At 39.2% G+C, this 26,315-nt stretch overlaps 2 protein-coding genes across 3 annotated transcripts in view; both read left to right on the top strand.

Annotated features, from left to right (window-relative positions):
* camk2a (calcium/calmodulin-dependent protein kinase II alpha) overlaps positions 1-9,856 on the top strand; it is a 53,964-nt gene extending 44,108 nt beyond the window's left edge. Inside the window, exons 14-18 of the mRNA XM_053687895.1 lie at positions 896-944; positions 1,927-2,002; positions 2,375-2,469; positions 3,116-3,344; positions 5,008-9,856. Coding sequence (XP_053543870.1) covers positions 896-944; positions 1,927-2,002; positions 2,375-2,469; positions 3,116-3,344; positions 5,008-5,011 — 453 coding nt within the window. The 3' untranslated portion in view covers positions 5,012-9,856. The remainder of the gene's footprint in view (positions 1-895; positions 945-1,926; positions 2,003-2,374; positions 2,470-3,115; positions 3,345-5,007) is intronic.
* A 6,016-nt stretch (positions 9,857-15,872) lies between these two features.
* Positions 15,873-26,315, top strand: part of lipia (lipase, member Ia) — a 15,991-nt gene continuing 5,548 nt past the window's right edge. The window contains exons 1-6 of one of the 2 annotated variants that reach the window (XM_017492594.3): positions 15,873-15,958; positions 18,241-18,304; positions 21,448-21,809; positions 22,025-22,133; positions 23,313-23,414; positions 23,531-23,620. In XM_017492594.3, coding sequence (XP_017348083.1) covers positions 15,956-15,958; positions 18,241-18,304; positions 21,448-21,809; positions 22,025-22,133; positions 23,313-23,414; positions 23,531-23,620 — 730 coding nt within the window. In that variant the 5' untranslated portion in view covers positions 15,873-15,955. Of the gene's footprint in view, positions 15,959-18,240; positions 18,305-18,330; positions 21,810-22,024; positions 22,134-23,312; positions 23,415-23,530; positions 23,621-26,315 lie in introns of those variants that run through there. The other variant, XM_017492592.3, reaches the window with a different exon arrangement.

The raw sequence follows: 26,315 nt of genomic DNA, 5'->3' as shown, positions 1-26,315 counted from the left end.
TATCCACTCAACATAGCATGTCAGGAGTAGAAGGCAACAAATTACCAGTAGAGACCCACAAGGACCATTACAGTTTCCATTAAAACCAATACAATTCCCATTGTTATATATATATATATATATATATATATATATATATATATATATATATATATATATATCCAGAACATGTTCTCAGGTCAAAGTAAAAGAGCTGCTACAGAGTTTTAAATGCAGTATTTTGTAAGTATTAAAACAGTTTCCTCACCACAGTCTGGATCGCTATAGCACTAACACTGCGTAGTGTGAATGAGATCACCAATCAAGCTTCACCAAGCGTGAAGAATTAGCATTATTCCTGAAAGTGTTTTTCTACAGTGATGAACAAACACTAAACTGAAATGATCAACAGAACTGAAAGCTGAAGTGAATGAACGGTAATCAGAGCCGGTGTGACGTGTTGCGCCATAATAGCAACAAACTACAGAAAAACCTTCCTCTATAACGTGTCTGTGTGTGTGTGTGTGTGTGTGTGTGTGTGTGTGTGTGTGTGTGTGTGTCTGTCTGTCTGTCTGTCTCTGTCTGTGAGAGAGAGAGAGAGAGAGAGAGAGAGAGAGAGAGAGAGAGAGCTAAGTGGTTATTTGTGATTATGTCCAAAAACAGTACAGCTTCCTTTAATAGATAGATCAATAGAAAGATAGATAGATAGATAGATAGAATTTTTTTTGTTTTTAGACACACACACACACACACACACACACACACACACACACACACACACACACAAAAATCTAGTGGCGCCCTCTAGTGTTTGCTTAGGCAGAAATATGAGGCTCTTCATGTTGTAAACTGTTTCCTCTGTGTGTGTGTGTGTGTGTGTGTGTGTGTGTGTGTGTGTGTGTGTGTGTGTTTACAGGAATCTTCAGAGAGCTCAAACACCACTATCGAAGATGAAGATACCAGGGGTGAGTGTGAGTGTGTGTGTGTGTGATGGAGATGTGGAGATGCTGTGATGTGTCACACACTCATTCCCTTAAGATTTAATTAAACACAGCTCTGGAGGATTTTGTGTCTCGCTCCAATGAGAATAGGAAACGCTTAGTAGGTGGCGCGTGCTCATGTGTGTGTGTGTGTGTGTGTGTGTGTGTGTGTGTGTGTGTGTGTGTTTCTTGAGTTTTCATGTATGTTATAGTAAAAGGAGGATGAAGGCTGAAGATGAGTGCTGTGTCAAGAGAGATAGGATAGACGGAGTGAGACAGCGAGACAAAGAGAGACAGAAAGACAGACGGTTCTGTGTAGAATCCTACAGAAGGATGTTTCTCTGTAGAAGAGTAGAACTCTTTTTGGAGATTAAGAACCCTTAATTATCCCATGAACCCTTAAACCCCCTGAAGAACCTTTTCCCTTAATACCAAAAGCTAAGGGTGCACGGTGGCTTAGTGGTTAGCACGTTTGTGATTGTGTGCCCTGCGATGGATTGGCACCCTGTCCAGGGTGTACCCCACCTTGTGCCCGATGCTCCCTGGGATAGGCTCCAGGTTCCCCGTGACCCTCAAAAGGATAAGTGGTATAGAATATGGATGGATGGGCCAAAAGCTAAGTGTTAAACTTCTAACAGGTTCTAGATACGAAGAAGAAAATCATGAGGAATAATTTGGAGTTTGTACCTCAGGGTTCAAGGTTCTTTAAGGGTTCTTAGCTTCCTAAAAAGAGTTAGATAGATAGAGAAACACTGCATAGAACCTAGAACCTTAGATCCCCTGAAAGCCAATTGAGTTATCTCTAAAGGTTCTAGATCAGCTGTGTGTATAATGTCACTAAACTGTAACAGAACTTTATGGTCTATAATTTTGTGCTGTAGGTTTATGCCTGAAGATGAATCACTAATATGTGTGTGTGTATGTGTGTGTGTGTGTGTGTGTGTGTGTGTGTGTGTGTGTGTGTCAGTGAGGAAACAGGAGATCATTAAAGTGACCGAGCAGCTCATTGAGGCCATCAGCAATGGGGACTTTGAGAGTTACACGTGAGTCACATGACCTACATCTTCTTCTTCTTCTTCTTCTTCTTCTTCTTCTTCTTCTTCATTAGTGCTGGAACATTTTGTGGTTCAGATCTGTTCACACTGCAGATGATTTTTTTCCACCTGGATAAAGTGCTGGAATTTGATTTTAGCATCAATACATGCTTTTTGTACAGAGATATCTCATCAACCAATACAAACTTTCAGTCACATGATGTCCATATGGTCCACAACACTGAGTAGTATTGGACAGTTAGAACTTGTATTTGTGGTGTGTGTGCGTGTGTGCATGCGTGTGTGTGCGCGCGTGCGTGTGTGTGTGCATGCGTGTGTGTGTGCGTGCGTATGTGTGTGCGTGCGTGTGTGTGTGTATAGGAAGATGTGTGATCCCAGTGTAACGGCCTTCGAGCCTGAAGCGTTGGGTAATCTGGTGGAGGGACTCGACTTCCATCGCTTCTACTTTGAGAACTGTAAGTCTTTACTTTAAGCTTCTTCAGCGTCAGGGTGTGCATCTGTACAGATGTTTTAAGTGAAATAAAAAGAAATTGAGAATTACGAAATGAATGAACTTGAAAATTTTAATTGCACTAATATTACATAAAATGTTCCGCTTTCCTGAAGTGTAAATGTTATTGTATGGATAATGGAGATGGAAACGTTTGTATAATAAGAGACATGAGTGACGTGAGTCTCTCGGCGCCGTATATACATACTGTTCCTGTATATCTCAGATATCATCATGTCCTGTTCGAACAGGTGAAGAAAAGTTTTCTTAATTTAATGAACGTCACCGTTCGGTGACTTTCAAAATACGGACTTTCTTTCCGTCCACGCGTGATAAACAGACACAGTGTTATTTTGGGTATTGTAGTGTTTCTCCTTAATCACTTTCTTGTCGTCTTTTGGATTTTCACGTGAAACACACGTTCGTTCACACATCACAGCACTATCGTTTATTTCGGAAATTCATTGAAAAGTTGTGAATGGAAATGCAGTCACACTGTGATGAAGTGTTACACAAACTCTGACCGACTAATTAACACTGAGTTAATTAACACTGTGTGTGTGTGTGTGTTTGTGTGTGTGTTTGTGTATGTATGCGTGTGCGTGTGTAAGTGTGGTCTAAGAACAGTAAGCCGGTACACACCACCATCCTGAACCCTCACATCCACCTGATCGGAGACGAGGCCGCGTGCATCGCCTACATCCGCATCACGCAGTTTATCGATGCTAACGGGACGCCGCGCTCCGCTCAGGCCGAGGAATCTCGCGTGTGGCACCGACGTGACGGAAAATGGCAGATCGTCCACTTCCACCGCTCTGGGGCGCCCTCTACCATCACCAAGTAAAAACACACACACACACACTGACCATTAACCTGACCTGCTGAACTCTGATCAGTCAGAAGGTGTTGATTAATTTTCTGTAATAGCAGCTCTGACAGTAGTACAGCTGAACATCACAGGTTTATTTTCCTCTCCGAAACTATTGGAGCACAAGGCCAGTTTATTAGTGTGTGTACTCCACACCAAAGACATCTGGGTTTGCGATCAGAAGATGGTGATGAGACGAAAGTTCAGGATTTCAGTTTTTATTTCCTGATATTTACACCTAGATGTGTTAAACACCATAAAACATACAACCTTTCATATCAGACCACACAATTTTTAGGTGAGCAAAAGTTTAGCAACAGATCAGTCTTGAAGTAAATGAAAGAAAATAACACTTAATATTTGGTTGCATTTCCCTTTTACTCGCAGTAACTGCATCAATCCTGTGCCTCACTGACCTCAAACTGTTGGTTTCTGCTTCTGTGAAGCTTTTCCAGGTTTTTTCTGCAGCTTCTTTCAGGTGTTTGTTTCAGGGGTTTCTCCCTGCAGTCTCCTTCAGGAGGTGAAATGCTGCTCAGTTGGGTGAAGGTCTGGTGATTGACTTGGATAGTTGTCTTTCTGCATGATGAAGTTCCTCTTGATTCATTTGGATGCATTTTCTGTAAATCTACAGACAAAATGTTCCTGTAAACTTCTGAATTCATTCTGCTGCTACCATCATGAGTTCCATCATCAATAAAGATTAGTGAAAATATTCCAGAAGCAGCCATGCAAACCCAAGCCATGACACTATCTCCACCATGTTTCACAGATGAGCTTGTATGTTCTTGATCATGAGCAGATCCTTTCTTTCTCCACACTTTGGCCTTTCCATCACTTTGGTAGAGGTTCATCTTGGTTCCAGAACTTTTGTGGTTCTTTGCGAATTCCAATCTGGCTTTCTGATTCTTACTGCTGATGAGTGGTTTGTATCTTGTGGTACAGCCTCTATATTTCTGCTCTCAAAGCTTTAAAATGGCTTGCTTTTCTACCATATACAGCTCTCTGATCTCCATGTTGGTTTATCCTTTTTAACAACAAATGTAGTCTTCACAGGTGAAACTGAAGGCTAAAACCAAGAGTGGATGTTCAGAGCTATTAATTGTTTAAAGGATCAATCTAACAGGACACACCTGGGTAAAAATAAAGACATATCAGTCAAATGTTCCAGTATTTTTGCTCACCTACAAATTGGGTGGTCTGATACAAAATGTGCTGTGTTCTATGTCATTTAACACGTCTACAAATAAATACCAGGGAATAAAAGCTGAAATTCTAAACTCTTCTCATATTCATCTTTTGATCTCAAACACAAATGTCTTCAGTCAACAGCAAAAACAACTGAATTGGCTTTGTGTTCCAATAGTTTTGGAGGGGACTGTATATTAATGTGCTCATTCTAGCCATTAATACACAACACAACACAAAACACAATCGCTGTGGTGTAAGAGGAATGAAACACTTGGGGATGTGGTGTTAAAGGAAAATAATCAATTTCAGCCTGATGTGTTTTATTGCTTACTGATGAGTTTACTATAAAAGACTATTAATCAGATTTTTAGACATTTAAAGTGTGTGTGTGTGTGTGTGTGTGTGTGTGTGTGTGTGTGTGTGTGTGTGTGTGTGTGTGTGTGTTAGTTGAGCTGAGTTGAACAGCTGCCGTTATTGGAGTGTGATCTGTCCTGCTGGTCCTGCTGTTCTGCAAGCTGATTGGACACCGCGGAAGCTGCCTGACTACCCACAATCCTTTGCTTCCCATCACTTACATGAGCATCCAGGCTTGAGATCATCTCTCTCTCACGCACACACACACACACACACACACACAGACACACACACACACACACACACACACTCACACACACACACACACATTTAACATTTCATCACACACACATTAAAGGTCATTTTAGTTTTCTGTGGATTTGACTGGAATGCTGTTCTCGGAATGTTTTGCAGGAAATTAGGGCATCGTGTGAACTCTGTAAGTTATAGTTTATTTATTCGATAAATAATACACTGAATTATAAAACGCCATGATTATTGAGAGACTGAACGGCTTCTCAGAAAGATAAACACAGATCTTTTTCATTCCTTTTTGGATTGTTTCATTAATAAACTCTGTAAAATAATATTAGCAACAACAAAAAGAAAGGAAGAAGTGAAATATTAGCGTGCATGCTAACCCGAGCTGTTTAGTTGCCCCTGGATGAAGTTTACGCTTCCTGCCCACAGTGTTTCAGTGTTCAGCGTTAAAGAACTCATTTTATCACTCATTAGGAAAGCTGAATAAGAACTGTGATTGTTGATGAATTACCGTGGAAGGGCAATAAACACTAACACACTAACACGAGCGTGATGAATGTAGGGGTAGAAATAAAAACGCCTCAGATAAACTCAAATTACAAACGTACAAATAAATAAATAAATAAATAAAGTGTAAGGAACTGCAGTGTGACTCAATGACAAGTCAAAGTTAATGATAGGAATAAGCTAATGCTTAAATTATGCTAATGCTAGCAGTAGATTGATAATGTTTGTGCGTAAGATGAGCTAATGCCAGCAGTGAGCAACTGGCTTTGATGGATATTTAAAGGCTGTAGTTCAGGTCCAGAATTATTACATTATTCTTTATAAAAGTAGTAAAAAAACAAAAAGTTTTGTTTAAAGTGAGGTTATATCATATATGGTCGCAGTAAGTTTGTGCTAATTCGCTAATCTCCAAATCATCTCTTCACTCAGCACTTAGGTTTGGATGTTAAACATAGCAAACTTTAAATAAATAAATGAAATCATGTTATATGAAAAGTTTTCTAATGTCAAAAGAACACTAAATGAATTAAACACTTTATTAAAGTAGGAAATGATGGTGATTTATTTGTAAAGTGTAACATTAATGTTGATCTAGTATAGTTTTTAAAATCCAAATACTCTAATAAAAGGCTATTAAATTTTAATATATGTATATATGAATAATAAACTAATATTATTAGAAAATATACAGCCCCAATTCCAAAAAACTTGGGATGCTGTGTAAAATGTAAATAAAACCAAAATGCAGTGATTTACAAATCTCATAAACCCATATGTTATTCACAATAGAACACAGAAAACATATCAAATGTTTAAACTGAGGAAATATACCATTTTAAGAAAAAAATAAGGTCATTTTGAATTTGATGGCCGAAACACGTCTCAAAAAAGTTGGGGCGGGGCAACAAAAGGCTGGAAAAGTAAGTGTTAGTAAAATGAAACAGCTGGAAGTTAATTGGAAACAGGTCAGTAACATGATTGGGTATAAAAAGAGGATCTTAGAGAGTCTTTCAGAAGTAAAGATGGGCAGAGGTTCACCAATCTGCAAAAAACTGAAAAAAATCTGTGGAACAATTTCAGAATAATGTTCCTCAATGTAAAATTGCGAAGACTATGAATATCTCATCATCTACAGCACATAACAGATTCCGAGAATCTGGAGAAATCTAAGGGACAAGGGTGTAAATCAATATCGCATCAATATTTTCTATGTTCTATTGTGAATAACATACTTATGAGATTTGCAAATCATTGCATTCTGTTTTTATTTACATTTTACACAACGTCCCAATTTTTTTTGGAATTGGGGTTGTATTCTTAAATACTAATATCTTATCATGAAGTGTATCATCTAGCACTGAAAGTACACGTAATACAGCTATTATTATTTTTTTTTATTTATTCTTACAAAAATAAAATACTGCATCAGTTCTCCAGATTACTCTATATTCTATCGTTTCACATTTCACTCATTTACATAAAACTTCCAGCTTCCATTCCATTCAGTTTTTGGGACTTTTACTCAGTGAAACCTCTCCTCAGAGCAGGAACGATTCCAATTGGTTATTTGAGACAATCAGTGGAATGGGGAGGAGGCGGGGCTTGAGCTGTTTTGAAGATTTATATTGAAATATTTACATAAATATCGGAAGTATTCAGACACTTAGTAAAGAATACCTAGCTAGCTTGTTAATTTGTGGCTTTTTGCCACATTAAAAATGTACAAACACTAAATTTTAGATGTTTCAAGTAGCTAGAAGGCATGTCAAGCCCCGCCTCCTCTCCATTTAAAGAGGAATGTAACCAATCAGAGCAGGTTTGGATGAGTAAAATTTCAAGCTTTCATTCTGTTGTAACATCAACAATCGTAAAACAAAACAAAACAACAGGAGGGCAAATGTAGTTGAATTATGGGGAAATATATTTATAAAACAGTGCTGCATGGACACTGACACTTAAACAGTTCTTCCAGAAAATCAGGTGATGGCGCTATATTCATAACTATTTCCATTTACCCTGAAACATGTTTACCGTGAACACGTGTATTAGAAAGAAAGTGAGTAATGTCCAAAGCGAGATGGTGAATCTGCAATAAAACGAGTAGAAAGTTTTTATTTTCGAGAAACGGTAACGTTCTCACCTCGGGTATCGTCGTGACATTTTATTTCCGTATTTATTGATTTCGGGAGCTTTTACTCGCATTTAAATCGCATGGCCATTTGTTTATTTATTTAATTTAGGATTTAAAATAATATTTAAAGGTAAAATATCTTCTGTAGTGAGTGTGGAAGAAACGGACTGCTGTGAATATCGTTAGTTGCTTTTTTTGTGCGTGTTGTGTTTGTGAATTAAATGACGTTATGACGCTCCCACGCCAAATGTACAGATAACAAACATTTAATTCAATAATTACATGAAGCATGCAGCACATATTTAACATGTTTATGCACATTTGTGTTTTTTATATATTCAGTGAAGTAATGAGGAAAATAGCTGAGTGAATCGTGAGCCGTGCTACCATGCATACAGCTGTTTATCAAATAACAAACTATTATTATTATTATTATTATTATTATTATTATTATTATTATTATAACATCTTTTAGGAATGTTATAACACAAAGATCTCTGTTAATTTTTAAAAAAAATATATATTATGCAGTCACTAGTTGAGGTATTAATTGATTAGACATTGATTTATCACATTTTTCTGATTTATTAATTATAGATGTAATCGATTTGCCACCAATATGCTAATGATCATCATAATCCTGATTTGTGTTATTGGTTATTTAGAAAATACTGTATAATTTCTTTGTTTATTATGTTATCCCTGAAGTTGTTTACTCATTTTCTTTTAATTTGCTTTACCTGTGAAAAGGCACCAGGAAAAAAAAACTTGTGTTTATTCCTAAACATGCTGTTTATTGTAGTTCAGGCTGCTGCTGTCGTCATTCAGTTTTTTACCGATTTATGGGAGTGTATAACAGTACAACGCACCGAGGAGCTACAGTTCATGGAAATGTTCCCTCAGAGCAGGAACCATCATGAGAAACACCAAGATGCTTAATGTTTCATGCCAGGAGTTCCACAAAAACGAATGTTTGCTATTTATAGGATTTTTGGATTTATATATCTGTGTGTGTGTGTGTGTGTGTGTGTGTGTGTGTGTGTGTGTGTGTGTGTGAAATTTTACACAACAATACAAAACTATGTTGTAGGTATATTATTATGTAATATCAATGTTACAGGTAATAATGTTATAGGTATATTATTATGGAATATCAAAAGTATAAAGCTCAATAGCTGAAGTGAGTGAAGCTTTCAGCTATAGCTCTGTTTCCTGACCATGCTAAATTTGGCATTTGGAAAAGGGTACTAGTTAACCTAGCTAACATAGCTAACCTAGCTAACCATTACCTCTTCTTGGTGAACGTTGGAACAGACTTCCAGATTAGCTGTTGTTTTTAGCTGAAATAGACAGCGTGAGAACTTCCTTTTATTTGTGTAAGAATTTTTTTGCTGATTTAGCCATTATTGGTATTTGAGTTGTTTTAAAATTTTAAATACTTTTAAATTCATCAAAAATTAACATATACAGAAAAAAATGCTTAATAAGTATACAAATGCTAACTATCAGCTTGCTGATGTATAACTGCAAATAAATTACTTAGTGAACAAAATATATGGCCGAGATTAGCGGTGACTGAGAGAAATTAGCTAGCTGTCTTATTACTACATGACTTTTTAGTAGATATTAGTTTTATGCTAGCTAAATGTGATCACTTTAGGGTAACATTTTTAAATCATTTTTAGTTAAATTATGATAATGTTCTGTTGGTTATTTAGCTAGCAAGTGTTTTAACATCACAGTTATTGAACAGAGCTTAGCTTGCTAACATTATTTACGTTATTAACTAGCAGCATACCATAGATAATACTGCTCATGTCACTAGCTTTGTTTTGATTAGTCACCTGATCCAGCCAATCACAGTCATTTCCTCTCCGAGAACATTTTATTAACTGAAACTCCTTTGTGCTAAAGTTGACCTTGAATTTATTTTGCTAACTTTTCAACATTGATCCGTGACGCATGCCGCACGTCTTTTTGTAAATGACTGTGATATTTACGGTTTCTATAAAGCTTGTGAATAAAAGCACAAAAACACATAAATATGATTGTATATCTATTTATAGAACGTGATTTTATTCGTGGATAATTTGTGGTTTGCATATTTATATTTATATCATGTACAGTAAACTTAAGACACAATATGTGACAACATATTAAATGTAACTATGGAGTCTTTATGTACTCTAATCTGTGTGTGTGTGTGTGTGTGTGTGTGTGTGTGTGTGTGTGTGGCCCCAAACTTGCACTTCAACTCGAGTTTACAGCATTGTTCAGGGCTCAAACACTTCTCCACCTTATCGGCTGATTAGCATTAGCGATTATTATTAAACAGTAGTCATAATTTTGTTTGTTTGTTTGTTTGTTTTTTGCTCACTGCTAAAAAAATTGTGCAATTATATAAAGTAGATTTAATCAAATTCAGTCGACAACTTGATAAACCCAATATTTAATATTTATTAAAAGTGTTCATCTCTTGGTGATTTTAGCATCTCTGCTTTATTTAGCTAATTCTTTATATTAATAAATTTGTTGACTTCATGTGTAGAGTCGCTCGGTCGCATCTTTCATAAATAGTGGATGGATTTTTCTGATCTTGTTCAATAAATCTCAATTAAAAAAAAAACAGCGAATGAACTCTGGCTGATGGAAATGTTTTATTTATTAATGTCCTTTCAATCATTTACAGTTGCACCATTTTGCAGATCCCAGTATCCTGCTTTTAGTTTTATATCCCTAATAAATATGTTGTACCTTCAGACAGCATAAAGAAGGAACCTTGGGAGGAACAAGACTCAAAAGAGTGACTCATCTGGGTGACACCGGATTATAAATAAATAAAGTATAAAGGAGTAGAAGAGTAAAGACACACAGTAGGGTGTTTCACTGAGTATGTGTACAGGACCTTCAGTACGAGAAGATTGTGAAGAAGAGTGTTGAGATGACTGAAGCACAGTTTTTAAACTGAAATAGGGGTGATGTGGTCTTATCTTCTGGTTCTACTTCTTCAATTCAACTCAATTTTATTTGTATAGCGCTTTTTACAATAGACATTGTCTCAAAGCAGCGTTACAGAAATAAAACGTCTAGTAAGGACTAGACGTTATATTTCATATCTTAGCAATATTTCTGAGATGAAAGAAGGCTATACTAGTAATATTATATACATGAGCATCAAGTGAGAGAAGCATAATACAAGCATTTCTATTTTGTCAGAATTAAGTGTCCTTTACACATTCCTCAACTTTATTAAGCTGGAGTCTCTCATCTGGCTTTGTTGAAACACAACTGTGTGAAATAATCTACTGTATATATCACAAACTGCACGAAGATCAAACAATACAAGCGAGGAGACACAACCCTGATCAGAGACCAGTATTCTGTCATTTACTTCTTTAACCAGTGCTTTTTCAGAATTGTGATGAGGCTTAAATCCATCCATCCATCCATTATCTGTAGCATTTATCCTGTACAGGGTCGTGGGGAGCCTTGGGGCACAAGGGCACCCTGGACAGGGGGCCACCCCATTGCAGGGCACACACACACACACATACACATACACACACACACACACACACACACACACACACACACACACTCACTATGGACAATTTGGACATTTCAATCAACCTCACTTCACAATATTGAAAAAGTGCTGGTTAAAGAAGTAAATGAGAGAATACTGACCTCTGATCAGGGTTGTGTCTTTGGACAGGGGGAGGAAACTGGAGTACCTGGAGGAAGCCCCCAAAGCACAGGGCACACCGGGCAGAGTCAGGATTCGCACTCCAAACCCTGGAGCTGTGAAGCAAACATGCTAACCGCTAAGCCTCTACTGTCAGATAATATTGATTTGGATGATTTGTTGTACTGTAAAGTCTGAGCTGCACCTGAGACAGTGAATACATCTGACATGGTCTTTGTCCATTTAGAAATTAACATTTTCAAAAACTATTTGAAAGAGTTAAGTATATTAAGAAAGAGTTAACATATTTGAAACCACACCGTAAATTGCATGTAGTTATTATAAATGACTTTTAATCCTATCCTATTTTGTCTGAAGAGTGAAAATTTTATTGCATTTAACTTATAGACTGCTATATATACAGTATATATATATATATATATATATATATATATATATATATATATATATATATATATATATATATATAAACAGTTTAGTTTGTTATATGTATATATAATTCTATAATTTCATAATAAACATTTTAAATGTTATTAAGTGTGTGTAGTGTGATGATCTACGGTACAAAACACTCAGTACATTTACATGGACAACAATAATCCAATATTAACCCGATTAAGACGATATTCTGATTAAGAAACTAGCATGTAAACAGCACTTTTTAATTACCTTAATCAGACTAAAGTCATACTCGAAGTAAACACAAATGGAATTAAGACGTGGAGTATTCCTGTTTTACTTGCATTATTGACGTGCATTATAGACATGTACACACCTTAATCACACTATTAACGTTGTGTGGGAGTTTTCACCGCATTTTGCAACAGGACACGTACACACACAGCAGTGCTCAACCGTTTGATGGCAAACAAGAGAGCACAGCTGTGTCCGAAACCACGTACTTACCTGCTGTATAGTAGGTGAAATACATGTATTTGAGCTGCTATATAGTAGGCAAATATGCGGTTTCGGACACAGCCCACGGCTTCAAACAATTGTGTATTTGCACATATAGCATGACAAATAATGAACTGCACTTGAAGCTTTTGTGAAATTAAAAATAAAAACACCCAAAACTGTATACGGTACCATAACGAAGACGAACTGTATGTTAATTGTTACGAAACAGGACTCGAGACAGGAAGTAAGCGCAGGAGTGCAGTCTTTATTTGCCACTTAACTAAACACACAAGGAGGCCTCCCCACGGGTCTCTGGCTGGAGCTCCGAGGTCGCCTGGTTAACCTCTGGCTGGGGCTCCAGAGCTGAAACCTCCCCGTAGGTCTCGGGCTGGAGCTCTGAGGCTGCCAACTTGACCACAGACGGGGGCCCAGAGGTCGCCAGGTTAACCTCAGGCTGGAGCTCTGAGGCCGCCAAGTTGACCTCAGACGGGGGCCCAGAGGTCGCCAGGTTAACCTCGGGCTGGAGCTCTGGAGCTGAGACCTCCCCGTAGGTCTCGGGCTAGAGCTCTGAGGCTGCCAAGTTGACCTCAGACGGGGGCCCAGAGGTCGCCAGGTTAACCTCGGGCTGGAGCTCTGAGGCCACCAAGTTGACCTCAGACAGGGGCCCAGAGATCACCAGGTTAACCTTGGGCTGGATATCCTTTGCTTGCCTATAGTAGCGGGTAAACGGCAGGGCAGGTTTGCCTGCCAGACTTACCACCCCCCCGAAGATGTTCTAGCTCGGCCCTCGCTTCCGGACTCCCGAACTGCCTCATGAACTATGAACCTCACGAACTGTTCTACACTATCAAGGTTCCCACATTCCTTATCAAATAGAAGCTGCACCCACTGACGGGCCGGTCCAAAGAACCGGGACCACACGAATTGGAGTCATTGCTTCTCCTCTGGCTTGGGGTCTAACAGGCTGGAGAAATAAAACGAACAATCTACCAGAAAATATTCCAGGGAACCGAAAAATCCGTCGAATGGATTGGGAAGCTCCATAAATGTCTACTGTGGTCCATAGCGGGGACGGTTGGCGTCGACTTCTGGGCTCTATGTTTTTTCTGTTCTCCTGCTACTCCCATAGTTAGGCGCAGCATTCTATTACGAAACAGGACTCGAGACAGGAAGTAAGCCCATGAGTGCAGTCTTTATTTGCCACTTAACTAAACACATGAGGAGGCAGGAAACCAGGTCTAAACATAAAACTTAAGCAAAGAGCATGAGACTTAACAGGGTGTGGAAACTCTAGCACATTTAACTGACTTAAACAGTTCTCCTGTAACTAGAAATGAGGCAGTAAACACTCCGCTAATTATGGTATGAACACATCTAACTGTGGCCTGAACACATCTTTTAACTAGAGCATGAACGCTTCATTTAACGAGAGCATGAACACTTCATTTGACTAAAGCGTGAACACTTCATTTAATGAGAGCATGACATCGACACTCTTAATTCTGGCATGGCATAAACACTCTTAACGAGGCATAGCACAAACACTCTTAACTATGGCGTGACATAAACACATTCTTAACTATGACAGGACATAAACACGCTCAACTATGACAGGGCATAAACTAAGGAAAAGGAAAACAGACAGAGCATGGCAACATCACAACCTGGCACCATTATTCATTCCGTCTTCTTCTCTATTAGTCTGTTCACCATTGGTCCTTTCTCCACTTCACTTCCCTTCACTTTACTTTGCTTTAACACTTTAACACTTTAATGCCGCGCCATGTGCACAGCAACGCGAAGGGGTTTAAGTAACGAGTCTCTTAATTGCCGACAGCTGGCAACACTTGACACAGCTTTAGCGTCCATGGGCACTTCAAGCACGTGCACATGCGCGCTCTCAAGCCGCTCGTGCACGTTGTCGCCACAGCGCCATCTGCCGGCGGGATCTTAACATTTATACATGAAATTGTTGCGGGAACTTCGGACGGTGTGTCGCGGTGACGTAATGACGTGTGCTGTTAATCTATCTATGTTCTATAACACATAAAACAGGCACATGAAAGGAATATTCTAAAAGCGACTCATTTAAACACCTTAATTAGAATATTGTCTTATTCAGAATAAGGTCAATAATTAGATTACTGCTGTCCATGTAAACATAGTCAATATATAACACACACATTATTGTTCAAGTTACACTTTAAAATATTGGCACCCCTGTAACATTATTGCTTTTAAAGCTTCTAGTGTAAATTCCAACCTGTAAATATTAAAATATTACTGCATTTACATTTACATTTATTCATTTAGGAAACTTACAAACCAGAAAATACAAGAAAAGTGACATATCAAGCAGAGAACAGTACAGGTAGTGCAAGCATACAGGATTTTTAATTTAGTTCTAGAGGAGTAAAGTGCGCAGAGATGAGGTATAAGTGCAGATTTATTTATTTTTTAATGGGCGATGACGACAGAAGAGGTCATTTTTTCAGTCATTTTTGTGAAGATAGTGACAGATTCTGCGGTCCGGATTGAGGTTGGAAGTTCTCTCCACCACTGAGGGACCTTTGAAGGTTCTGGAAAGGGACCTCATTCGAAGCTAAAAATAAGTTAAAGAAATTAATACAGCTTGTGATCACCTCAGACTCTTGTTCTTGGCTGACAGGAGAGGAACCTTATGGCCTTATGCTGTTGTAGCTCATCCACTTTGAGGTTTGATGTGTTGTGTTTTCTGAGATGCTGTTCTGCTCACCACGGTTGTAATGACTGGTTATATGAGTTACTATCGACTTTCTGGCAGCTTGGACCAGTCTGGACGTTCTCCTCTGATCTTCGCTCACAGGATGTTTTTTGAATTTTGCACCATGCTGTGTAAACTCTAGAGACTGTTGTTTGTGAAAATCCCAGGTTAAAGTCAGAGAGATCAGACTTTTTCTTCGTTCTGATGTTCGATGTGAACATTAAGTAAAGCTCTGGGGAGCTGTATCTGCATGATTGTGTGCACTGTGCTGCTGCCACGTGATTGGCTGATTAAATAACTGCATGAATGGTGTACAGGTGTTCCTAATAAAGTGACTGATGAGAGTATATATTTTATGTATTAATTTTTAGGTAATATGTTATTAGTAATAGTTAATTGTTTTTATTTAGAGTGAAAAAGTTTTATCTGTGTATTTATTTGTATTATTTGTTATTTTTATTTATTTATTTTTAAAGATATTATTTATTACGTTTGTGTGTGGTGGAAAATGTCACACTGTCACTTATTGTGTCTCTTTAGTTTGTTTCTTCCTGTACTGGAAGTGCAAAGATTATCTTACAGAAAGGAATGCAGCACCTCTCTCTCTCTCTCTCTCTCTCTCTCTCTCTCTCTCTCTCTCTGTGTGTGTGTGTGTGTGTGTGTGTGTGTATGTGTCTGCGTGCAGGAGGTGGAGCTAAAATTAGTGTCAGCTGAGTTTCTTTACTTTCTACCCCCCCCCCCTCACACACACAGAGGTTTCTGTCTGAGAGTTGAGGAGCTGTAGGAGGTCGTCATGGTAAGATCTGTGTCTTTATTTTAATTAGATTTAATGAAATACCTGAGCAGGTGTATGGTTAGTTTTACATAAAAGCGGTCTGAAAGGTGTGTTGACTGTTGAGCTTCTTTTGACTGTGAAAACAGGGAGAGTCTCTCTCTCTCTCTCTCTCTCTCTCTCTCTCTCTCTCTCTCTCTCTCTCTCTCACACACACACACACCTACACAACACACCTACACAACACACCTTACTTTTAATGACATTAAAAACAGACATGGAAATCACACTGACTTGTTACAGTACAGAAATGTGTGTGTGCAGTGTTAGAAACACTGTAAGCATGTGTGTTTGTGTGTGTGTGTGTGTGTGTGTGTGTGTGTGTGTGTGTGTGTGGAGAGAGAGAGAGAGAGAGAGAGAGAGAGAGAGAGAGAGAGAGAGATATGGGTGTGTTAAACCAGTTTTTCTGCTTCATAGCTGAGAACTAGTGCAGTTTCTGTTTTAGCTCCAAACACACAAAGTGTGTGTGTGTGTGTGTGTGTGTGTGTGTGTGTGTGTGTGTGTGTGTGTACATGTTCTACACCTACACCTATATTTGCGTATACACTTGGCACGTGTATAAACATACATCTGTATGAATATATATGAAGATGGGATAAAGGCCAGGTGATGCTTTTCTGATCTTCATCGGTACAATCTGGGTCAGTGTGGGTATATGCGTGTGTGTGTGTCCGATGCACTGAGGAACCCAACTCTTCTGTTGTTGTACCTCAAGGTTTGAGGTGTTGTGTGTTCTGGGATGCTTTTCTTCTCAGCACAGATGTAAAAAGTGGGTATTTGAGTTACTGTATCTGAGATTTTCCTCCATTCTGAGGTTTAATGTGAATGTTAACTGAAGCTCTTGAGCTGTATCTGATGCCTCATTCACTCCTGGCATTAACATTCCCTCTTACTGATGGGATCACGAGTGTACAGGTGAGATGGTGTTCACACCTGGCATTACGAACGTGTCTCAGGTGAGCACCTGTAACGGGATATCATACATGGTTTCCACTGGAGAGAGAGAGGCTGTCACATTTATCACATCAGTCTTCTGCTGCTTTTATTTTCAGGCAGAAACATTCCGAGAATCCGATCTCATGTACCTGTACACACTGTTCTGAATGTTTTAATCGCAGGGTCTGTTAACGTCACTTAGTGAAGCTATGAAAAGCAGCTGCTTTTGTTGACTTTGTTGCTGTCTGGGACACAAAGTTGTGTTTGTATGTGAAATGAAGGGGAGTTTCTTATTCCTGGTTAATCATAAACTAAACTTTCTGTATCTCTATGTTCCTGTAGTGTTTAACCCTTTATGTTCAGGAATAAAAGTGTAAAATGCTTTTTATAAACTTCGAGCTTTCTTTAACACACACAAAGCTTTACATTTAAAAACATTATCTTTAAACATTACAGAGACGATATTTGCTTTATTTCAATCTCCATTCAACAAATTTCTTCTAATAGTTTAACGTCCACAACGTCCACTTTACTCCAGATCAGCTGAGACATGTTCAGTGTGCAGTGTGTGTTCAGTGTGTGTGCAGTGTGTGTCTTGGTGTTAACATGCTATTATTAAGTAATGCCAGCAAAATTACTGACGCTAACTAACATCTAATAACATGAACTAAACTTCAGGGTGGAGTTGAACACTGGAAGGTGTTTTTGTGCTTTTCTGAGGGCCTCCATGTTGGACAACAACCTAATTTTCCTCAGTACAGATTAGAGTCATTAAACCTCTCTTATGCTTCGCCTCCCAAAGTTTAAAGCAGAAATGAGGAAGTGATGTGGACTGATAAAGAAGTTGTACTTTTAGCTTAAATGTGGAAACACACTGGTGTACTGATCATCAATATAGCGGCATGTTAAAAAAAAAAAAACCCAAAGAAGCTAACTCGACTGATGGACTACACATTATTTTTGAACCAATAGAAAGCTAATGCTAACGTTGCTAGCAAACAAATGACAAAACGGATAGCATGTTTGTGCAGAGGAAGAGAAGCTTTTATGTTTGAACGAGTATAAATCTTAATTTCTATCTTGTTTTCAGAACACCAGCTACAGGTGAAGTGATCGTTATTAAAGCTGCTGATTATTAATCTGTGATCTACTATGATTAATGCATTTAAATCCTGAATATTTTATTCACAAGGTTCTGCTTTAGCCATAAAGGTCCCTGATCCTTTATTTTTTATATTTACCATTTTATTTTTAAATGGTCAGATAATATAAATGATAGATTTTTTTTCTCTGTGTCTCTGTTCTTTCAGATGTTCAGGATTACTCACTGCTTACTCATAGCTATCATACTGATGCCATTCACCATATGTAGAGGTAAAGCTGAACTTACACACACGCGCGTGCACACACACACACACACACACACACACACACACAATTTCCACATCAAGGGCCAGTTTGTATTTCAGCAGTGATCAAACATGAGTCCATAATTTTCCTCGGCTTACTGTTCACAAATCCATGCTGCATTCACATGAGTTTCACTTGCACCGTAACCATGACAACAGTGTTACCATGGAGCTCTGTGTTGTATCCGATTGTTCCAGTAAACTAGGTACAGTAGCTCAGCTATAGGTAGGAGGAGATGTAGGAGATTGTAACATGATGTACCAGCAAACATCCCAATGTTTTTAATAGACTTAAAAAGTTTCCTAGATTTACAACGTTCGAAAGGGTCTCTAGAGTTCGAAAGGGTCTCTAGAGTTCGAAGGTTGATAGTTATAGTGCTGCAGTGCAATATTGGAAGCCAGTCTGATTGGACATGTTGTTGTAAAGTCCAGAACTCACTAACAAACTGGTTTTCTTTCGGCACTCACTGCTTCGTCTGTGTTCTCTTCACTCCCCCCACTGTGATTTGATTAATGATTTTTATTTATTTATTTTAAAAAGGTGTTTGACTCCTTACAGTGATTTTCTTGAGAGAAACACTTGGTGGTGATGAGTCAGACCCAGGCATCCTGTAGGATGTGTTGTACAATCAGGGCTGTGAAGAATGATTTATGGATCCTCTGAAAACTGTAGTGAGGATCAGAACATTCATCATGATGATGGATCCAGACCGCAATTAACACGACCGAGGGAAATCCTTAGACCCAGGATTAACACAGGACTGTGAAACGGGGTTAAAAATGGATTAGACATGCAGTACTGAAACAGACTCACAGAGGAATTTACAGAAGGTGAAAGTTTGGACACGATAAATATTATAATATAGTATATTTTGGTTTTTCCTTCTCTTAGACATTTTTATTAAGGCTTATGAGTTCATTTTCTTTAAAAAAAAACAAAAAAAAAACACAAGAAATAACATGGGGCACACATTTTAGACATTGTGTCAGGAAAAATTATTTTCCTGAATGTTTGCACAGCTTTCTGGGAAAAAAAAATACCCAGACAGGAAGTTAGTTAAGATCCTGTAAGATATCCGCAGTTTTACGCTCGTGTTCTCACATTCGTGCCTGAACTCCAGGACCTTAGTGTGTCTGGATGGGATGGGATTACTTCCTGAACTCCCAGCTCAGGTCATCCAGAACCAGGTTAATGAAGACCTGAATCTCACAGATGTTTCAGAACATTACATTTAATTATAAAGAGTTGAGAAGCTCAAAGTGCTGTTTGTTAATAACTTACAAATATAATGGTTAGGAGAATCATCGCTGTGGGGATTAGAGATTAGAGGAACACTACAGCATCTCTGACATTCTGTATAAACTCAGAAACTGCTCCAAACACTATGCTGTAAAGTTTGTTTAGCTGATTTCTTTATTTGTTTATCTGTATATTTTATTCGTTTATCAGTTGCAGCTGCATTTTCAGTTGAAGGAATCCTGAAAGTTCTGGGCTGATGGTGAGAATTGCGTGAATTGAGATTCAAATGCTATAGATTTAAGATAAAAGAATGGAAAAAAGACCCTGATGTTCTGTAGATCTTTTCAATAGTGGTGTGACTCAGACTTCCCACGCTCTCATGGGCGGGGCCTTACGAGATGTGAGTAATGGAGGTGAAACTACACTATCATCTACAAAGTGTCATTGTCCTTCACGCTGTCTGCAGTTTTTGTACATTTATACGTTTTTTTTTTTTTTGTTAACGTTTGCTGGTTTTTGCCCCCACACCACCCTGCCCCAAACTGTTGTCTGTGCCTCACATGCCCTTCCTCTCAACACACTCCAGACTGTTTGACTTTATAGCATACAGTTACAGAAGTGTAATGATTTATAGTTGCACTATTCGGTGTCACCCAGTTCCCCTTTTAGTCCGGTTCCTCTCAAGGTTCCTTTGTGTCATCTCAGGGTTTTTTTTCTCACCACTGTCGCCTCTGGATTCATCAAGGATATAAAATTAAATCTACATCCACATGTCTGTAAAACTGTTTGTGAGACTGTCTGTAGTTAAAAGGTCTATAGAAACAGAACAGAACTGAACAGAACATAACATTTTTTAAGAAACTTTGGGGGTTTTTCTGTTTTTGTCACTGCGGGTAACACATTGTTCAGTTTCCTCTGCTTTAAGCCAGTAATAACACACTGACTTAATACTCGTGTTAGTGTAGAGTATCATCCAACACTCTCTGTTCTCCTCCTCATATGACCTCTAACCACACACACACACACACACACCCACCATGACCAACAATGTTTGTGCATCCGTTGAATAACCTTCAGTTTTATTACACCATTACTTAACACTATTACACCATGCTTCACCACAGAACAAAAACACATGTGTGTTTGTGTGTTTGTGTGTGTGTGTGTGTGTATGTCTGTGTGTGTGTGTGTGTGGGAGGTGGGGGGATGTTTTTCATTTCTCAGCTGCTTTACTGTAACTGTGATGAAATTACACTATGAAAAACCCCCAAAACATCCACTCACAAAACAAAACACACACACACACACACACACACACACACACACACACACACACACACACACACACACACAGTGTTCTAACATGAGATGAGTGGTGGAGGATGGCTGGAAAAATTGTTCATATGAGTTAATAAAAAAAACATGAAAATAAACAAAAAATGAAAGAAAGAAATAATGAAGGGACAAAGCTAAAATGAAACAAGGATTGAAAGAAAGAAGAGTAGAAAGAGAAAACTGGCTCAAGCTAAAAAGAAAGACAAAAAAAAATGCTTAAACAATGAGTTAAAAGAAAAAAGTCCTAAAAGAAATAAGGAATGAAAAAGAAAGTGGATAGAGTAAAGAAAGAAAAGAAGGAAGAAAGAGCAAAACAATGTGATGAAGGAAAACAAAGAACTAAGAAAGGAGGGATGGAATGTTAAAAAAGAAAGAAGGAAAGGAAGACAAAGAAAGCGAATGTAAAGAATGGATGGAGGAAAGAAAGAAAGAATGGGAATAAAGTATGGAGGATTTTCCTGTCCACTCATTGTGCGTGTGTGCGTGTGTGTGCGTGTGTGTGCGTGTGTGTGCGTGTGTGTGCGTGTGTGTAGGTGAGGAGTGTGAGCAGATCACTGATCTGGATCTGAAACACTCTATAGTCGGTACGTCTCTGGTGGTGCGTCTGATTCTTTACACACGTGAAAATGTCACCTGCGGGAAGGTGCTGTCCTATGAAGACATTTCTGCCACACCCACTTTTAACCGCTCCCGCCCCTGCACCTTCCTCATCCATGGCTACCGGCCCACCGGGTCCCCCCCCATCTGGATGAACAGAATAGTAGAGTCCATCCTGAGGCGCAGAGACATCAATGTCATCGTGGTGGACTGGAACCGAGGAGCAACCAACATCAACTACCTCCAGGTGGTGAAGAACACACGGCCTGTCGCCAACAACATCACACACTTCATAAAGGTGAGACACACACACACACACACACACGCACAAACACACACACACACACACACACACACACACACACACAGTGTTGATCATCAATAAGAAGGTACTTTAATGAAGCCTGGCTTAAAGGTGTGTTAGTTTTGGACTTAACCCTGTGTGTGTGTGTGTGTGTGTGTGTGTGTGTGTGTGTGTGTGTGTGTGTGTGTGTGTATGTGTGTGTGTTGCAGCAAGCAGGACTGAATCTCAGTTCCATCCACATGATTGGAGTGAGTTTAGGAGCTCACATCTCCGGCTTCACTGGTGCAAATTTTAATGGCTCCATTGGCAGGATTACAGGTAAAACAGCGACACTTCAGTACTGAAACACTGCAGTACTGAAACACTCCATTACTGGAACACTGCTGTACTGAAATACTACAGTACTGAAACACTGCAGTTGCACTCGAGTACTGAAACACTCCAGTACTGAAATACTCCAGTACTGAAACACAGCTACATTTGAGTACTGAATCACTTAAATACTGAAACACTGCCGTTATAGTCAAGTACTGAAAGACTAAAACGTTCTTGATATTTTGGATAAGCTCTGAACCCGGCAGGTCAGTTGTTCAGAGGAAAATATCCTGACAAGCGCCCCGATCTGTCTAAAATGGGTGGTGACTAAAACACTGCAGTTACACTTGAATACTGAAACACTCGAGTACTGAAACACTGCAGTTACACTCGAGTACTGAAACACTCGAGTACTGAAACACTGCAGTTACACTCGAGTACTGAAACACTGCAGTTACACTCGAGTACTGAAACACTGCAGTTACACTCGAGTACTGAAACACTGCAGTTACACTCGAGTACTGAAACACTCGAGTACTGAAACACTGCAGTTACACTCGAGTACTGAAACACTCGAGTACTGAAACACTGCAGTTACACTCGAGTACTGAAACACTGCAGTTACACTCGAGTACTGAAACACTGCAGTTACACTCGAGTACTGAAACACTGCAGTTACACTCGAGTACTGAAACACTGCAGTTACACTCGAGTACTGAAACACTCAAGTACTGAAACACTGCAGTTACACTCGAGTACTGAAACACTGCAGTTACACTCGAGTACTGAAACACTCAAGTACAGAAACACTGCAGTTAAACTTGAGTGCAGAAACACTCGAGTACTGAAATACTGCAGTTACATGTGAGTACTGAAACACTCAAGTACTGAAAGACTGCAGTTAAACTTGAGTACTGAAACCCTGCAGTTAGACTTGAATGCTGAAACACTGCAGTTACACTCGAGTACTGAAACACTCAAGTACAGAAAGACTGCAGTTACACTCGAGTACTGAAACACTGCAGTTAAACTTGAATGCTGAAACTCTTAAATACTGAAACACTGCAGATACACTTGAGTGCTGAAACTCTCGAATATTGAAACACTGCAGTTAAACTTGAGTGCTGAAACCCTTGAGTACTGAAAGACTAAAACTGAAATGTCCTTGGTGTTTGGGATCAGCTCTGGATCCGGCAGGTCCGTCGTTCCGAGGAACATCTCCTGACGAGCGCCTGGATCCGTCTGACGCTCATTTTGTTGACGCTCTGCACACGGACATGGACGGTGAGTTTCTCTTCTGTTTGGCTCAAAACGTTTCTTTGTGAAATTTTACTGAAGCTAAAACAACATTAAGGATGATTTTATATCAAAACGAAGCTTTGTTGGATTTTTATGATTAGCATTTGGATATCGGGATTCACTCGGACACATCGATTATTACGCAAATGGAGGATCTGATCAGCCCGGCTGTCCAAAGAGTATCTTCTCAGGTCAGTCACTAATCATTAGAACCAATGGAGAGAGAAGACAAAAAAGCATCAAATAAACTCTGTCCCATCTCTCTCTCTCTCTCTCTCTCTCTCTCTCTCTCTCTCTCTCTCTCTCTCTCTCTCTCCCTCTCTCGTGTGCGCATGGACTGAGTGAGTGGGCGGAGTCGAGCGGTAGTGAGTGAGTGTGTGCGGAGCGTGGCCGAGGCCACTGCTCCAAAGTTCGCTTGTTCATTTTTCTATCTATCTTTTCTTCAGAAATAAGATGTCCTTTTAGGTCTTTGTTTTCTGAGGGAGTCTTAATTTACTCTTGTTTGTTGTGCATGTGTGTGAGTGTGTGTGCGTATGTGCGTGTGTGTGTGATTTTTCCCGCTGGCCTGGGCGGCTGTTTCCATGGTTGGAGCATGGGTACCTCAGGTACGGGGAAGTATGATTCCCTCACGCGGCAGCATGCTATAAATGTAGCCACTACCGCCAGCGTTGAGGAGGTTGGTCTGGCCGTGGGGGAGAGTGTTGGATACGACAACATTCTGTTTTCTTCTGTAAACAAGCACTTAGTGCTTCCTTTATCAACCCCATCTGAAAAAGTCATCTTGTCTAATGTTCCTCCTTTTATTAAAGATGAGGTTCTATCACAAACTTTATCCCGCTATGGAAAATTGGTCTCTCAGATCAAGAAGATAGCGATTACAAGTAAATCCCCTCGTGTAAAACATATCGTGTCTTTCAGACGGTTTGTGTACATGGTTATGAAGGATAATAATGATCTGGATCTGACACTCAATGTAAAGGTGGAAGATTTTAATTATGTTATTTACGCTGCTACTACTACAAGGAAGTGTTTTGGGTGCGGTATATCTGGTCATCTGGTGCGGGCCTGTCCGGAAAAACATGTGAATCCCGAAAATGGTAATAATGCTAACGATGCCGCTGGTAATGAGGTTACTGCTGGAGAGGGCGTTGGGGTGGATGGGGCCCACACACCGGGAGAGGGAGCAACAGCACCTTCTCAGGTGGAGACACCTGAAGCTGGCCCCTCTCACCAGGGTGTCGGTGCTAAACCAGGTGAAGAAGAGAAGGCTGAGAGTGAGCCTGATTTATGTGATAAGGATACACAGGACAGTACGGTGTCACTAGATAGTGTTGATCTGTCCCTTTCTGATGAAGTTGGGCATGAAAGCTCTCATATGGATACAGAAGAGAATGTGTTCAAGGTGCCCCAGAGAAAGAGACGGAGAAACCGTCCTCATGCACAGGCTAAGAGGAAAGATGTTGCAGAGGAGGTGAATTCTGTGGAGGTAGAGAGTGAGAGCGAAGACTGTAGTATTACATGTAGTGTAGTCTAAGTGGCTTTTCGAGCCATGAATATAGCGTGGACGACATCAAGGCTTTTCTGAAAAAAACTAAACATGCTAGGAATGTGAGGATAGACGAGTTTTTTTCCAGATGTGGAACAGTTCGTTACAAAAACAAGGGGGTTCATGGGAGAAGGGGGTTTCACTGATCAGGAGGGATACCGTCTAAAGAAAATCCTTACAAAATTCAATGTAATGTTAAACTATAATGATAGTGAGTCAATCCTAGACATTATGTACGTAAAGCTATTATTTTTCCTCATATTTATGAGTGAGTTTCAAATTGCTTTGTTGAATTTAAATGGGGCAAGGGAAAGAAATAAAAGATCTTTGTTATTTGAAACGGTAAAGCAAAAGAAAATTGACGTAATCTTTGCTCAGGAAACCCACATAGATGCCAGTAATGCTGCTGACTGGGCCAGGGAGTTTAAAGGGTTATCCTTTTTAAGTCATAAGCCAACTACCAGTGGGGGAGTAGCTATTTTATTTTCCTATAATTTTATACCCTGTTCTTATCAAGTTGATGAAATTATAAAGGGTCGACTGTTAAAGGTTAGAGCACAATATGAGAATAGGTGGGTTGTTTTTGTTTGTGTTTATGCCCCGACCGCAGCCATTGAAAGAATGTTATTTTTACGAACCTTAGATAATGTCCTGAAGAATTGTGACTCTGATGATTTTTTAATTTCAAGGGGTGATTTTAATTGTACAGAGCTGGGTATAGACAGGAATCATGTAGAGCCCCATATGCCATCACGTAGAAGGCTAGTCGAGTTAATGAATTCCTGTGACCTTGTGGACATTTGGAGAAATTTTCACCACATGCAAAAGCAGTATACCTGGGTGCACTCCTATAATAATATGCTCTCTATGGCCAGATTGATAAATTTTATGGTTTTAAACACCAGTTAAGTGCTTTTAGATGTTTTGTAATTATACCAGTAGGATTTACGTTTCATTGTATGGTTCTCCCTACTGTGTATTTAAGTAAACTCAAACATAAGAGTGCGTATTGGCATTTTAACACCAGTTTATTGCAAGACGTTCATTTTATTGATGTGTTTAAATATTTTTGGAGTGATTTTAGAACCACAAAGGTTTCTTTTAAATCGGTGCAACAGTGGTGGGATTTTGCCAAAAAGCAAATTAAACAGCTGTGTCAACAGTATACCTCCAATGTCACGAGAGACACAACTCTACGCATGAAATCCTTGGAGGGTGAAATAATGGCACTTCAAGAGTTAATGAAAAACACAGGACGGCACGTATGCATAGAAAATTTAAGAACAAAAAAGAATTTATTGACTAAATTGCTAGACGTTACCGCACAAGGAGCTCTGGTC

Source organism: Ictalurus punctatus, chromosome 18 (assembly GCF_001660625.3).
Source record: "Ictalurus punctatus breed USDA103 chromosome 18, Coco_2.0, whole genome shotgun sequence".
Taxonomy (NCBI): domain Eukaryota; kingdom Metazoa; phylum Chordata; class Actinopteri; order Siluriformes; family Ictaluridae; genus Ictalurus; species Ictalurus punctatus.
The sequence above is the reverse complement of the archived record's forward strand: the minus strand, read 5'-3'. Positions and strand labels throughout refer to the sequence as shown.